Here is a 14,747-nt window from a genome sequence, read left to right on the forward strand (position 1 = left end):
ATTTATCTAAATGGAATAGTCCAATATTTGTGCATTTTTTATCAGTTTTAGCACAAAAAAAATCCCATGATTAACTGTCACTTTCAAAAATGATGAGTCTAGAGAATACAGACCTGCTGATGGGAACTGGATGAAACAGGAGGGCAGGGAGATGGGTGGCCAATCCAGCAAAGACAATGGGCTCAGCGAAGGACCCAGATTTCTGGGAGCCAGTGAAGGCTCCACCTGTGTTCTCAGCTGACACATTAGGCATAGTGAGAATCTGGCTGGTATCCACTGAAATGAGCACTGGACTAGGAGTGAAGAGAAGAGACTGTCCTCTTTTCTAGCCCTGCCTCTGATGTTTAGCAACTGGATGACTTTGGCAGAGCTCTTGATGTGCTCTGATCATTTTCCTCAGTGATTATGATGATTATTTTGGTGATGATGTTGATGGTGGTGGTGGTAATGGTGATTAATGTTGTGGTGATGGTGGTGGCGGTGGTAATGGTGGTGGTGATGGTGATGATGTTGATAGTGGTGGTGATGATGATGGTGGTGGTGACAGTGATAATGTTGATGATGGTGGTGATGATGTTGATGGTGGTGGTGGTGACAGTGATGATGTTGATGATGGTGGTGGTGATGATGATGGTGGTGATGATGTTGATGGTGGTGGTGATAGTGATTAATGTGGTGATGGTGGTGATGATGGTGGTGGTGGTGATGGTGATGATGTTGATGGTGGTGGTGGTGATGATGGTGGTAGTGGTGGTGACAGCGATAACGTTGATGATGGTGGTGATGATGTTGATGGTGGTGGTGCTGACAGTGATGATGATGATGGTGGTGCTGATGTTGATGATGGTGGTGATGATGTTGATGGTGGTGGTGATTAATGTTGTGGTGATGATGGTGATGATGGTAGTGGTGATGGTGATGATGGTGATGGTGATGATGAAGGAGATGGCAATAATAGCAGTTAGTTTACAGAGAATTTACAGTATTCCAGGCACCATTCTCAGGATTATCCATATATTAATTCATTTCATCCTCACTGTATTAGGTCAATGCAAACATATTGGTGGTTTTTGGCATTAAAAGTAATGAAAAAAACACAATTACATTTTCACCAACATAAAATACAATTTTTATTGTCATGCAGATGAGTAGAGAGAGGCATACAGAGCTTAAGTAGCCTCCCCTGGGTCCCTGGGGACAGGGCTGGGATTCGAACCCAGAAGGTACAGACGCCAGAGCCCAACTGTTAGGCACTGCACTACATTCCCTTTCAAAAAGATGGAAAAGAAAGAGGCTGGACTATCTCATTTCCAAGGCATCTTCCAGTTCTACTGTGTTTTGATTCTAAGAAAGAAAAGACTTGTAGGCTGGTAAATTATTAAACATTATTTATAAAGCTGCTTTACTGAGGGGTAACTCCTTACTCCCAACCCCAGATGCACATACACACTAGGCTGAGCAAGGATCCGGGCTGATTTGCTCAGCACTGCATCCTTGGAACAGTGTCTGGCATGCAGTAGACGCTCAACAAATTAGGTGTCAAATGAATGACTACAAGGTTGGAGGTAAAGCAGGCAGGCAGTGGGGAGAGTTAATGGAATCAGCTTATGATTACACATGATTTTAGAAGTTAATTGAAGGTAGATACTTCTTTTTCCAACTTGGAAAAATAACAAACTCACTAACAGTAAATAGCAGAAGAATTTGGCAAGACTTTTCCTCAATAGATGTTATTTAGGCTCACGAGTTCTTCACTCTATTGTCTGCCAAGTACAGGACATCAAAATCAGTAATTGTCACAACTGCCAAAACAATAACAATTACACTATAGCAATGGTGACAAAAGGAGTTTATTGTAATTATACCAAATCTGTTTCTAGTTACTCATGTCCACTTAACATTTGCATCAGAATATCTTAGGACAAGGTCTGGTTCATTGGGTAGAGAGAATATAATCTTCTTTCTGAATAGTGCAGGAAACACATTGCAGAAAACAGACTCAGAGATGCTAAACTTTTCATTAAGAAAAGGTTTAATGCCACACCCTCTATGAGGCAACCTCCTGCCAAATTGCTCTTTCTGGAGCTACTTACTCAGAGGACAGATGAAGTTGGGGGGAAGATATTACACTGAGCAGCATTTCCAGCAACTGGTTTCTGAGCCAGATTGTCTTTCCAGATGTTTGGCTTCCAGCTACAAAAAGGAATTCAGATTTGAGAGAAAACGGATGTAAAGAGACATAATATTTGCTGCAGTAAGCAATCATTATTCACCAAATGCTTATTTCACCCAGGAATTGTGGCATGGCTGGGACTCAAAATTTTGGCATTTTATTCTAGCCTCCACACAATGCTTAAAAAGAATTTCAGAAAATGTTACTAAAGTTTTCTTTAATTAGAGATGTCTGTAATGCTGCACGTCCTCCAAAAAACAAAAGTCCTAAAAATAATAAGGGAAAATATACCTTTCAGTAGAAGAATTTTTTAAATTATCATAGGCTGCAGCGTTTAATAATCACCTACTATGCACTGATATCATGCAAGTAATCAGGAACGGAGTGCTGAAGACCATGGTCTTTGTTCTCTTTGTTCCTGCTTTCAACTTGCTCCCAGGCTAGGCTTTTGGATGTCTATGCTACAATAAAAACAGAACTCAAATCATAGCAGAGGTATACGGAGCAAGGGGAAGAAGAAACTTTACTTCTGAAGAGTCATTAAAGCCTGAAAGGACATACTATCAATGTTTTAATATGTTGGTTAGGTAAAAGTTTCAGAATGCAGTCCATATGAGAAGGAAGGTTGACTATATAAGTTCACTCTTGGCCCATTATCCATTTGTTCATTCCCTCAGTTGCCAGTAATTTCACAACCAGTGCAGGGCACACACCCCATGCTGCAGAAATAGAATTGATGAGGCAGCTTGGAGAAATGGAGTCATATTTCTCTCTATTTAGATTTTGGCCCCATCTTCAATTAGCTCCTAATCTCATTGAACCTAAGTTTCTTAGTCTGCAAAATGGGAATAATAATTTCTTGCGGCTTGATCTAAGGATAAGAGATAATAATTTATCTAGATTAAATAATGCTATTCAGGAGACTCTTCTGTGATGATGAAACTGTTTTATATCTACCTTGTCCAACAGAGTAGCCACTAGCCTCAGGTAGCTAGTGAGCAGTTAGAATGTGGCTACAGTGAGTGAGGAATTAAGTCTTTAATTGCATTTAATTTTAATTCATTAAAATTTGAATTTAAAAGGCTATATGTGACTTAGGGGCTGTCATCTTGGACAGTGCAGAGCTGCAGGGCCCAGGACAAAGTGGTCATGATTGTTGCCATTGCACTGCCCTAGCAGAGGGAACAAGTTGAACAAGACACAGCTGCAGTTCTGCACCTGGCTAGGTGAAAAGGGAGACTCACATAAACAAATTACAAATCTGTCCACTAGGGTAACCCCAAGGGGCTTTGGAAACACAGAGAAAGTGACTTAATCTTGTTTGGTGAGTCTGGGGACAGCTAGGCTAGTGGGGGAGGGGTGGCATTTCCCTCGAGTGAAGAGCACGTGCCAAGCACCGACAGAGGGCAGGCCATCACCTGGGGGGCCTGCAAATGCTTCAGTACTGGAGTTGGGGCTCATCAGGAAAGTAAGGGTTAGTGGGGGTTCAACTAGGAAGTGAGGCAGGATCCTGGATCCCACATGCTGGTCTACAGGGAACTGATTTTATTCTGGAGGCCTAGAACACCAGTCCCACATTTCAAAGCAGGAATCTATAATTTTATTTCATTTCTGACTCTCATCATAAAATGACAGCTTCACACGCCACTGCTTGGGAACCACGGCCAGGCTGTGGATGCCTTCCCCTTCCTTGCTCAACCCCTCCCTCTGCACAATGTGGGCCTCTCAGGGATTCCATGAGGGCCGTTCTACTGCCTTCGAACTGGCAAAGGTCTTCTCACCAGGCAGGGAAGGGTCCAGGGCTCCGTCCACGCAGATCTGCCTTTCATTCACTGACGAAGGCTTGAGGGTATACACAACGAACAGCCCAATCCTTTACACACAGGGAGAGAAGGACAGGCTCACAGGCAGGCTCACCTGAGTCCGCTGAGTACATGCCAGTGTTTTCACCCAGACCCACCCACATGCAGCTGCAAGTGAGAAATCATCATGGCATGCTGTGTATTTCCAGAGACTTCTACAATCAGTCAGGATTCACCAGAGATGCTAACTCTGGCTCTGCCAGATCAACCAGATAGTGACAAGGAAAGAGAAGGGAAAACACACTGGTGGCTGGGACTGCCCTTCAGGAGTCTGCAGGAGCCAGGCATTTGGGTCATTGGCAGGCAAGGATGGCAGTGCTTATGGAAATTCCTGAATATTTGGCTGCAGTGGGGGAGTCTGAGAAGTAGGGACAGTAAACACACAGCCCTTCTGGGGAAACCAGCCTGTCCCATCCTGACTTTAGCAAACCATCCTCTCCCCAACTCTCAGCCCTGAACAAAAATTCCTAGAAGGTTCCAAGTGATGCAAGGTTGAGCACAATGGGGAGAGAGCTGGTGCCTGTCCTCCCTTTTTAAACAGCCCCGGGGCCCTGCTCTTCCCCCGGGCAGCTTGGTGTGGTACCTGAGCAAGTCCTGGGTGCTGAAGTGGCCCCTTAGCTGACAGGCCAGGATGCCAATGATGGTGGGGATCTTGGAGGGGATGAGGCTTGGTTCATTGAATAGGAAGACAAGCTTGGGTATAAGCTGTGCCTGGTGGGCAGCTTCAGCATTCCTGGGTCCTTCCCTGGTGAGTACAGGAGAGAGACAGTAAAAGCTTTTACTGGAATGAACCAAATTTGCTGTGTTTCTGCTAAAAATGTTTTTTAAGCCAGGCTTGTTCCATGGCCCCTTAACTCCAATGCTCTCTGGGCAATTTGTCAAGATGCCGTCAGACACCCATCGAATATGTGTCTGCCAAGTGCCAGAGTCACTCGCGTGCGCACTGCCTGTCCCCTTTGCCCCCCGGAAACCACCTTCAAAGACAAATCCCAATTATTGACTTTTAAATTCTGAGCCCCAGGGAAAACTAGTGCTGGCCTCAGAAATTCAGAACAAAGACAGCAGACACTCATGTGACCGGGGAGTACTTCCCATCAGCCAGGAGTGCAGGGCCCTTCACTAGCTTGTCTGGATGTGTGATCTTCCTGCCTGCCCCAAACCACAAAGTGGAGAGACACACCACTGAAAGTCAAAGCAGAAAAAGAAAGAATCCACCTATCCATACCCCCTCCCTCAGATACTCACAAATCCAATTTCCAGTAAATTCTACTCCCCCAAAGAAAACAGGTCCCAGGGTAAATGTCTGTTTCTTAGAAAACAACTGGTACAGGTACAGGAAGAAAGTGGAAGAGAAAAAATGATGGAGAAAAATGTGGCGGAGGGTGACTTTGGGCAGATTCCTCACCTTGAACTGTCTTTTTTTTTTTGTATTAACACATTAAATTCTGCTGAGCTCCACTTCCCTGAAACACAATAGAGGCAGGACCAACCCAATTCTGTGTGTGATTTATAATCATGGACTCAGCAAGGAAGACAGATGCTCCTCTACCCAGAAGTCCTGGCTGCCTTTGGTTCTGTTTCCTCTGACAGCACTGAACAGCATGTTTTTCTGTATTCTTTTCATCAGACTGGGCTTATTCTTCTCCAAATTTTACCTCTAAGCATAGGGTGTGAAATGTAGTAAGTTTATAATAGATGTTCATTAAGTGGCTGAGTGGAAAGCCATTTACAAATACATTCAAAATGCTGAAGGCACCAATGAGCTCTGTACCAGCCTGAGCCAGGAGGAGGCAGGTGGGGTGATACGTGGACTCCCTCGCCTTCCTTCTCCCTTATTCTGGTCACAGCCCCTGGCTCCCTTTGGGAACTACCACTTTCTAACTCCAGAGGGGAAGCCATGTTCCCAGCCTGGTCATGGGACCCAAGTTGGCTCAATGAGACTCAGTCCAATAGCTAGGACTATTAAATTTTTAAAAAGCTGTCTCTCTGCCAATGGTGTTAAGCTGAGGATGTGCTCTGAGGAGCTGCCTGGGAGCCACCTTGCTGCCACAGAAGAAAGCCTAGGCAACCTGAAGACTGCCTGGAAGAGGCAGGGGCAAGAGTGGTAACAGAGCTCAGAGAAAAGGATGTGAGCCTCACCCAGCTATGGGATAAGATCAGCTCTTTTCAGTTGTAAGAGCCAATGAATTCCCTCTTTATTGGTCTTTTCTTCCTCTATTCTTTTTTCCCTCCTCCCTTCCTTCTTTCCTCCTCTTTTACCTTCCTTAAGCTTGTTTGAGTTGCATTTCTACCACTTGAAGGGTAAAAGAACCCTGATCAATTCCAAAAGTGCCTTGGAGAAGTCATTTAGAGGGAGAGTGAGCCTCTGCTGGTCACATTTGCTGAGCCCCCAGTATGTGCTAGTCCCTGGGGCTAGAGAGGCCTCTAAGCCCCCAGCACCTGCCCTCCTGAGGCCCAAGACCATCAGAAGAGACTGCCCCACAAACATGAGCCAGTGGGAAGCATGTGTTCCCAGCTGGGGACCCAGTGTTCTGGGAGCAGGGAAGAGCCACTGGCCACCCTGCCCTCTCTGTCTCTGTTCTGGACATTCAGCCTTCAGTTCTAACCCCCAGGCTGCCAAGACCCAGCCTACCTTGGTGATTGAAGGATTTCCAAAAGATGGGAAAAGAGGCTGAGCTCCAGATTGTCTGCAGTATTCATCCAAAGCTGGAAGACAGATCAAAACACATGTTAAAATGAAGGTGTGGGAGAAGAAGGATTTGCAGGAAGCATGAGAGGATCAGTGCTGGACATGTGATCCTCTAACTTGGAATCACCAACATGATGTACCAACTCTGGAATCAGATCAGCTCTCCTGACACTCCAAGCAGAGAGGCGCCCCCCCATAAAGGAAGGCCTTCTCTCCCCATCTCTGCTGCTACTTGGCACTTCACTGTGGGCCTGGTTCCAACCAAGAACACCTACACTAACCATCTGTCCCATCTGCTCAGCCTTGGGCCCACAGCCCAAGTGTCCATATTGCAAACTCATGTCATCCTCCCTGGATCCTACAAGACAAATGATGATGTTCCCACTTTACAGATGAGAAAATAGAGGCTGAGACAGACCAGCTTAGTGACAGACTCCACTCACTACCAGCAAGTGGCAGGAGTGGAAATAGAAGCCAGGTACAGATTTTCAGGTTTTACACTGCATTGACTACATACCCAATTTGTGCATGCAACACATTCTTCAGCCCAAACCACAGTGTCATCTTCTGCATGACAAAATTGTAAGTGACACACAGATATGAAATTCACCGAGATTCTGAAAGCGAAGTGGATCACTCAGGTTGTTTTCATTCATAGTAAACAAATGTAGCTGCTGGTGATCCTTCTGGGGCAGAACTGATGGGTGCCATCATGTCTTACGTCTACGTCCCTTTAGAGAACTCTAACAGTTTTCTTCTCTAAATACTGACACTTCCTAAGGCTCAGAATATACAAGGTTCAGGTGTGGGATTATAAGCATGTGCTCATATAGCAGCAAAAAGAGCTTGCACTTAACAACTGATACATTTCCTGGTGGCAAGATGTGCCATAAAAAGACCCAAAATATTATTATCCGTATTTATTTATTTATTTATTTATTTATTTATTTATTTATTTATTTATTTATTTTTGAGAGACCCAAGCTGGAGTGTAGTGGCCCAAATATGACTCACTGCAGCTTTGACCTCTTGGGCTCAAGCAATTCTCCCACCTCAGCTTTGCAAGTAGCTAGTACTATAGATGTGCACCACCATGCCTAGCTAATTGTTAAAAATTTTTTGTAGAGATGGAGTATTGTTTTATTGCCCAGGCTAGTCTCTAACTCTTGGGCTCAAGTGTTCCTCCCACCTCCACCTCCCAAAGTGCTAGGATTACAGGTATGAGCCACTGCACCCTGCCTATTATCTGCATCTAGTAGCTAGAAAGAGTGGGACTCAGGGAGACTACGTAACTTTTCTGGCACTAGACTTTTTTTAATTGGCAGCGACTGTTTTCAAAGTCAATCCACTTGACCACGAAGCCCATTCCCTTGCCTCCACACTGGGTCCCCATGAGCATCACCTACAGATAGTGACCCATAGGGTCAATACTCAACCTTGCTTGAAGTTCAGCAATTGCCCATGACTGCTTACTCTTGTTGAAGAGGAAATGCAAAAGAACCCCAGTGAACACAAGTTTATCAGGAGGCCTGTGAAGGTAGGGACTGTCCCTCTTTAATCCCCGGAGCCTAGCATCATACATGCCACTATCTTTTGTAAAGATACATTAATGTTTTTAAAAGAATGAGTGGATACAATGTAAAACAAGATAAAATGAGTGGATTGTTCTTCAGCCAGGAAAAGAGTGACAGATTTCCTGCTTTTTAAAGCACAGCCACTGCTCAAAGGCACACACAGAGGTTGGGCAGCTGCCATTTGGGATAGCTGGTATTGATGAAGGCAGCTCTAGTGAAAACATGGGTATCCAGCATGGCACCCCAACATACATGTCTGAAGGGCTCCAAGAGCCCTGCACACTTAGGATATTGATTCATGAATGCAGTCATTCAACAAATGATATGCCAGGCCCGGGGCTAAGGGCTGACAGAACTAAGAAAGTCAGATGTGAACCCACTAATACAATAAGGTGCACCGTTTACGCATCCCACAAAAGTTCCAGCCTCTCTCATTTCCATTCCAGAATACAGCAACAATAATAAGTTGCCACACCCATGTGAGGCTGCCTAGCTCATCAGGAAATTACATAAAATCAAATGTCAGAATTTTGGGAAACATGAATAATTGAATCTTTTGATTGTTATTCTGTGTCACATAAGCCTGTACTAAGGATTATATTAAGATGTCTGGATTAGATTTGTTTGAATATCAGGTGGATAATGTGTCAGGTGTTGCTCTCTCCCCACCCGTGAGATGACTGTACTCTCAGAAATGAACTAGCCAGTTCCCTCTTTAAGAAACCAGAGGCTGGGTATGGTGACTCATGCCTATAATCCCAGAACTTTGGGAGATTGAGGTGGGTGGATCACCTGAGGTCAGGAGTTCAAGAAGCCTGACCAATATGGTGAAATCCCATCTCTACTAAAAACAAAAAAATTAGCCACATGTGGTGGCACATGCCTGTAATCCCAGCTACTCAGGAGGCTGAGGCAGGAGAATTACTTGAACGTGGGAGTCAGAGGTTGCAGTGAGCTGAGATCGCACCACTGCCCTCCAGCCTGGGCAACAGAATGAGACTCTATCTCAAGAAAGAAAAGAAAAGAAAAGAAAAGAAGAGAAGAGAGAGAAGAGAAGAGAAGAGAAGAGAAGAGAAGAGAAGAGAAGAGAAGAGAAGAGAAGAGAAGAGAAGAGAAGAGAAGAGAAGAGAAGAGAAGGGAGGGGAGGGGAGGGGAGGGAAACCAAAACCTAAGACTTGGAAGGCCACAGCTTCCTGTTCCTCCCTAATTCTCAACTTCCTGTCCAATCTTGCCTTACAACTTCCTGTCCAACTCTGTCTTACAACTTCCTGTCCAACCCTGCCTCAACAGCTTCCTGTCCCTCCTTCCCTCACAACCTCCTGTCCCTCCTTCCCCCACAAATTTTTGTCCCTCCCTGCTTCAACAACCTCCTGTACCCGCCTCCCTCATAGCTTCCTGTCAATTCCCTTCTCAACGACTTCCTGTCTCTCCCTTCCTCACAACTTCCTCTTCCTGTCTGCTTCACACCAGTCATCACGGATCCCACCCTTTCTCCTGTGATCCACTCTCTTGTTTCCAAACCCTTCGTCTCCTCTGAGGATGTGTCTCATTAGCAGTTTCTTCTCCCACTAGTATTTTAACTGTCTGGTTTTCCTTCAACCTACAAACAGACTTAAGTCTCTCCCATCTTAAAACACAAAACCGGCTGGGCATGGTGGCTCATGCCTGTAATTCCAGTGCTTTGGGAGGCCAAGGCAGGTGGATCATGAGATCAAGAGATAAAGACCATCCTGGCCAACATGGTGAAACCCCATCTCTACTACAAATACAAAAATTAGCTGGGCGTGGTGGCACGTGCCTGTAGTCCCAGTTACTCAGGAGGCTGAGGCAAGAGAATCACTTGAACCCGTGAGACAAAAGTTGCAGTGAGTCGAGATTGCACCACTGCACTCCAGTCTGGCAACAGAGTGAGAGTCCATCTCAAAAAAACAAAACAAAACAAAACAAAACAAAACAAAAAACAAAAAGTTCTGAAACTTCCTCTCTGCTATTTTCCAAAGTCCACTGACTGCCTCCACTTTCAGTCTCCCCACACTTCCCCTTACTTCTTTTTTAGTTTGTGTGTTTGAAACGAAGTCTTGCTCTTGTCACTCAGGAATGCAATGGCATGATCTAGGCTCACTGCAACCTCCGCCTCATGGGTTCAAGTGATTCTCCTGCTTCTGCCTCCCGAGTAGCCGGGATTACAGGCATCCGCCACCACGCCCAGCTAATTTTTGTGCTTTTAGTAGAGACAGTATTTCACCATGTTGGCCAGGCTGGTCCTGAACTCCTAACCTCAGGTGATCTTCCCGCCTCGACCTCCCCATACTGGGATTACAGCCATGAGCCACCAAGCCCAGCCGCTTCTCCTTACTTCTGAGTAGCTTCTGACCCCACAACTTACTTGTCAGTAAGCCTGTCAGTGACCTCCAATGGGTACGTACACATCCCTCACCTCACTTTACTTGGTGTAGGCAGAACATGACATTTGGGAAACATTTTTCCCTTTTTGAAATTCTCTCCTCTCAATCTTTAAATTTTATTTTGTTTCATTTCATTTTGTTTCACTTTGCTTTGCTTTTTAGCATCTGGTTATTATTGGTGGTTGGTTTTCTTAAATCCAGCTTTAAAAGCACCAGGTTTCCTGAGGGGGGTAGTTTTATTCAGGGTGGGGTGGGGAAGGGTGGTGTCCATGGCCATGCTAGTAGCAGGCAATGGAGCATGATGGGTTCCTGCATCGGTAATTCCTGGGCCATGCAGGTGGCCAGGACGTCTTGGAGCCAGACTGCCTGAGCATGGCCACAGCATCTCAGAAGGGGCAGCAGCAGTTGCAGTCAAGATACACTATCTTATTTAGTGGGGTTTTATGGCCATTTATATACATCTCCTTTTCCCTTGTGTACAGGGAGCCCATTCTCCAGGCCGTGCTGGCTTCCTCCACAATCCTCTTTTCGAGATTCAGATCCAGGACCAGGACATTTATCTTGGCCTGGTTCAACTGCCTAATCTTATATTTAGGGCTCTTATGCCTATATTTACAAATAAGATTAGCCTGTACTTTTTCATTTTCTGTACTGTCCTTTTGTGTTCTGCCATCAAGATTAGTTCATTAAAGAAGCTAGAAAGAACCTATTTCCCAACTGGTGGAATTTCCCTGTGAGTGCCCGGCCTGGCGTTCCCTTCTGGTTGTTGTTTGTTTCAACAGATTTTAAACCAGTGACTCACTTTACTTGATGGTTCTAGGATCATTGGGGTTTTCTATTTATTTTAGAGTGTGCTCTGAAAACTTCTGTTTTCGATGAGATTGCTCAAATAAGCTAAGTTTTCTAATTTATTGGCACAAAGTTACTAATCCAATTGTCTTGTTTCCTTTCTAATTGCTCATTCTTCTGTGGTATTCTCCCATTTTCCTTCCTAATATTATTTATTTGTGCCTTCTGTCTTCTTTTCTTGGCCAATCTTAACAGAGGTTTGTCTGTTTTAGGAGAAACATTAATTGTCCTTGTTGATCCTTTATATGTTTTTTCTTCCTATTTTATTAATTTATGTTCTCATTTATATGTTTCCTTCCTTCTTTCTCTGAGTTTTGATTTTGTTTGGTCATTCTAACTTCTTGATCTGAAGTTAGAAGTTAGAAGTTGAATCGAATCTTGATCTATATTATACAAAGAATATTGTCTTTTTATAATATATACATTGATGACTGTCAGTCTCCCTCTTGTCCTGCCTTCAGTAGCAGCCCTGTGGTGTTTTGGTACATAGTATTTCCCTTGTCATTTGGCTCTAAGTCACTTCTGGTTCAAGTTATGGCTTTTTCACCTGCTGCCCTCATTTTCCCACTACCCTTGCCTCAGTTTAGGTTTCAAAATCTTCTACCCGGAGTTCTTCAATCATCTCATGACCCATCTCCCTGCTTCAGGGCTCTTCTCACCTGTCATTCCACAGTTAACATCCCTAGATATCAGAAGTTTGGTAAAACTTATCAACAATCTAAAAATTGTTCATAACTCCTTTATTCTCATTATTCAATTTTGATAATTTATTCTAAGAAAATGTTTTTAAAAGTGGGAGAAATATCTGCACAAAAGTGCCATCTATAACACAATTTATAACAAAATATAGAAAGAATCTAAAAATTTGACTATAGAGAAATGATGAAGAAACCAGGATAACAGAATATTATTCTGATCTCGGAACAGTGCTTGTAAGTGTTTGTAATGAAAATGTTTACATGTTTTTGGTATACAAGAAAAGATTAGACTCAAAATAATACCTACAGCATAATCATGACTATGATTTTTTAAATGTATTATGTATAGAAAATACTACAAGAGAATGCATCCAGGTGTGACAAGAATTAAGTAGGTCTTGGAAACAGGAGTTTCCCTCTCACACTTTTCTGTCATTTAAAAATATTCTATAATAAACATATATCAATTTTTTAATAAACAAAGAAAGAATTTTGAAACTTCTCTTGAGGACCTCCACATGCCCAGGCTAAAGCGTAGTCTGGGCAGTCTAACCCCCTGGGCCTGCCTTCTCTCTCTCCTGCTCTTGCAACCAACACAAACCTGTAGGCCCCCAACAAGCCACTTGCTCTCAAGTTCCCATGACTGCTCTCACTCTGATGTACAGTGTTTGCAAATAGCATATACCCTCCACCTGGAAGGTTGTTTTCCCCCTGAATTCTGACTGTCTGCTCACGCCAACTCCCCAGATGCCCTGTGCCTGCCTCACTGTGGCACCTAGCATTTGCAGTGTCACCTTGGCTGTGTCCCAGGCACATCTGGCTGTGGGGAAGGACTGGGTTCTAGTTTTCACTGTGTCTCCAGGACACGGCGAGTACCTGACCCAGCGGGTGCTCAGTAAATGATGCTTTGTGAATGGGTTGATTCGCCCAAAGCAGTTCTGTGCGATGCTCCTCAGCCTCAGGCGTTTCCTTCTGCAACCCTCAACTCACCCCTTTCAAGAATCATTTGGAAACAGCAAAACACCACCCAAAGGAACTGAGATCATTTTCTTTACCCTCATATGTATATGCTAATTTACAGTTTAAAAATCCTTTCCCAGATACTATCTGGCTTAACCCTCACGACAGCCTGCAAGGAAATGAAGGTCTCCACTTCACCCAAAAAAAAGAGTGGGGCTTAGAGCGGTCAAGAGATTTGTCCGAAGCCACACAGTCCATAGGTGGCAGGATGTCATTACAAACCAGGGCCTCTGGGCAGGCTTGTTTGGTTTTCCCTCTTCCTACCATCATGACTATGAGGGAAGCTGACGTGCTGGGTTTAAGGGAAAGCCCAGACTTAGCATATTTACCATCACAACACTCCTGAAGGGCTAAGGGCCAATCTCTGATTTACCTCGAAATTGCAGAGGATGTGCTGGAAGACACCAGTGTTGGTGATAGATGACCTGAAGCCCAGCTCCACAGTGCCAGCCACTGAGAGGATCAGCTGAAAAATTCGATGGTTCAGGAGAGAGGCTTTCTTCCTCAGGAGGAACGCCATTATCTGAAAAGGTTAACACAAAGCAGTTTCCTCATGAATGCGTCATTAGAGCTTCCCCCTTCACCCGCTTGTTTCAGTCCAGTCTGCAACCTTCTGCTCCCTGCTGCTACCATCCTTCATTCCCACGTTCTCAGAAGAAAACTACACGTCAACTTCTGCGGCCACTTTTCTGTGCCGTGACCTGACTTCTCACTGGGGCCCTTACTTTTCCCTGCATCTATTCCATGTTTCCAGAATGCCACTCTCTCCTGGTTTCCTCCCACACTTCTCAAGCCTCCTTCTAATTTTCTGTTACTGGGTCCTTTACATGCATAACCATCCCATAAATGCTGCATTTACGGGAAGCTACCACCTGCCCATGAGGCTGGTTGCACCCAGCCAGATGTGCCGGTCAGTTGCACCAGCCCCTGGGAAGCCAGCAACGTGCAGCATCGATTCCAGCATGGAGGCACTTGGGTCCCAGCATACATTTGGTGACCCAGTTTGTCTCAGACTAAGAAGATGGGTCCCACCAAGCCTCACATCTCTGTTGACTCCACCTCCACACAAGTCAGTCTGCCCAGCCATCCATTGGCAGATGAGTCTTGAGTCACCTCGTCTGGAGTCTCAGCTCCTTCCATCCATGGCTCCATTCCCCATCCATGGCTCCAACACAGCCCGCCCTCTCTCCCTGTCCTCCCAGACATGTTCTTGCAACGTGCCCTTGGGAAGCCTTGTTTGTGATCAGAAAAGACTCAATATCTTTCCGGACTATTCAATATATATGAAATCCCACAGCAAGACATAATTGGGATGGCTAAAAGTTGCATGAGAAAACATTCAGTCTGACTGGCTTCACTTTACATCAAATAGTGTCAAATGTCAAACTGACACTCAGTTGGGTCTGGCAATCCAACTCTGTCTTTCTAATAAGCTGTATTTTCTTATCCTAAAGATCATAGTTTCATTGCTTCTCCT

General features: G+C 44.7%; 1 protein-coding gene across 5 annotated transcripts in view; it reads right to left on the bottom strand.

The window, feature by feature from the left end:
* Nucleotides 1-14,747, bottom strand: part of WDFY4 (WDFY family member 4) — a 300,326-nt gene that overhangs the window by 174,904 nt on the left and 110,675 nt on the right. For 4 of the 5 annotated variants that reach the window (XM_030940063.1, XM_030940062.1, XM_010382862.2 and 1 more), the window contains 5 exons: nt 13,644-13,793; nt 6,668-6,741; nt 4,619-4,780; nt 3,955-4,046; nt 2,094-2,193 (listed from right to left, as the gene is read on the bottom strand). In XM_030940063.1, the coding sequence (XP_030795923.1) occupies nt 2,094-2,193; nt 3,955-4,046; nt 4,619-4,780; nt 6,668-6,741; nt 13,644-13,793 (578 nt within the window). Of the gene's footprint in view, nt 1-2,089; nt 2,194-3,954; nt 4,047-4,618; nt 4,781-6,667; nt 6,742-13,643; nt 13,794-14,747 lie in introns of those variants that run through there. The other variant, XM_030940065.1, reaches the window with a different exon arrangement.

This window comes from Rhinopithecus roxellana, chromosome 11 (assembly GCF_007565055.1).
Source record: "Rhinopithecus roxellana isolate Shanxi Qingling chromosome 11, ASM756505v1, whole genome shotgun sequence".
Lineage (NCBI taxonomy): Eukaryota > Metazoa > Chordata > Mammalia > Primates > Cercopithecidae > Rhinopithecus > Rhinopithecus roxellana.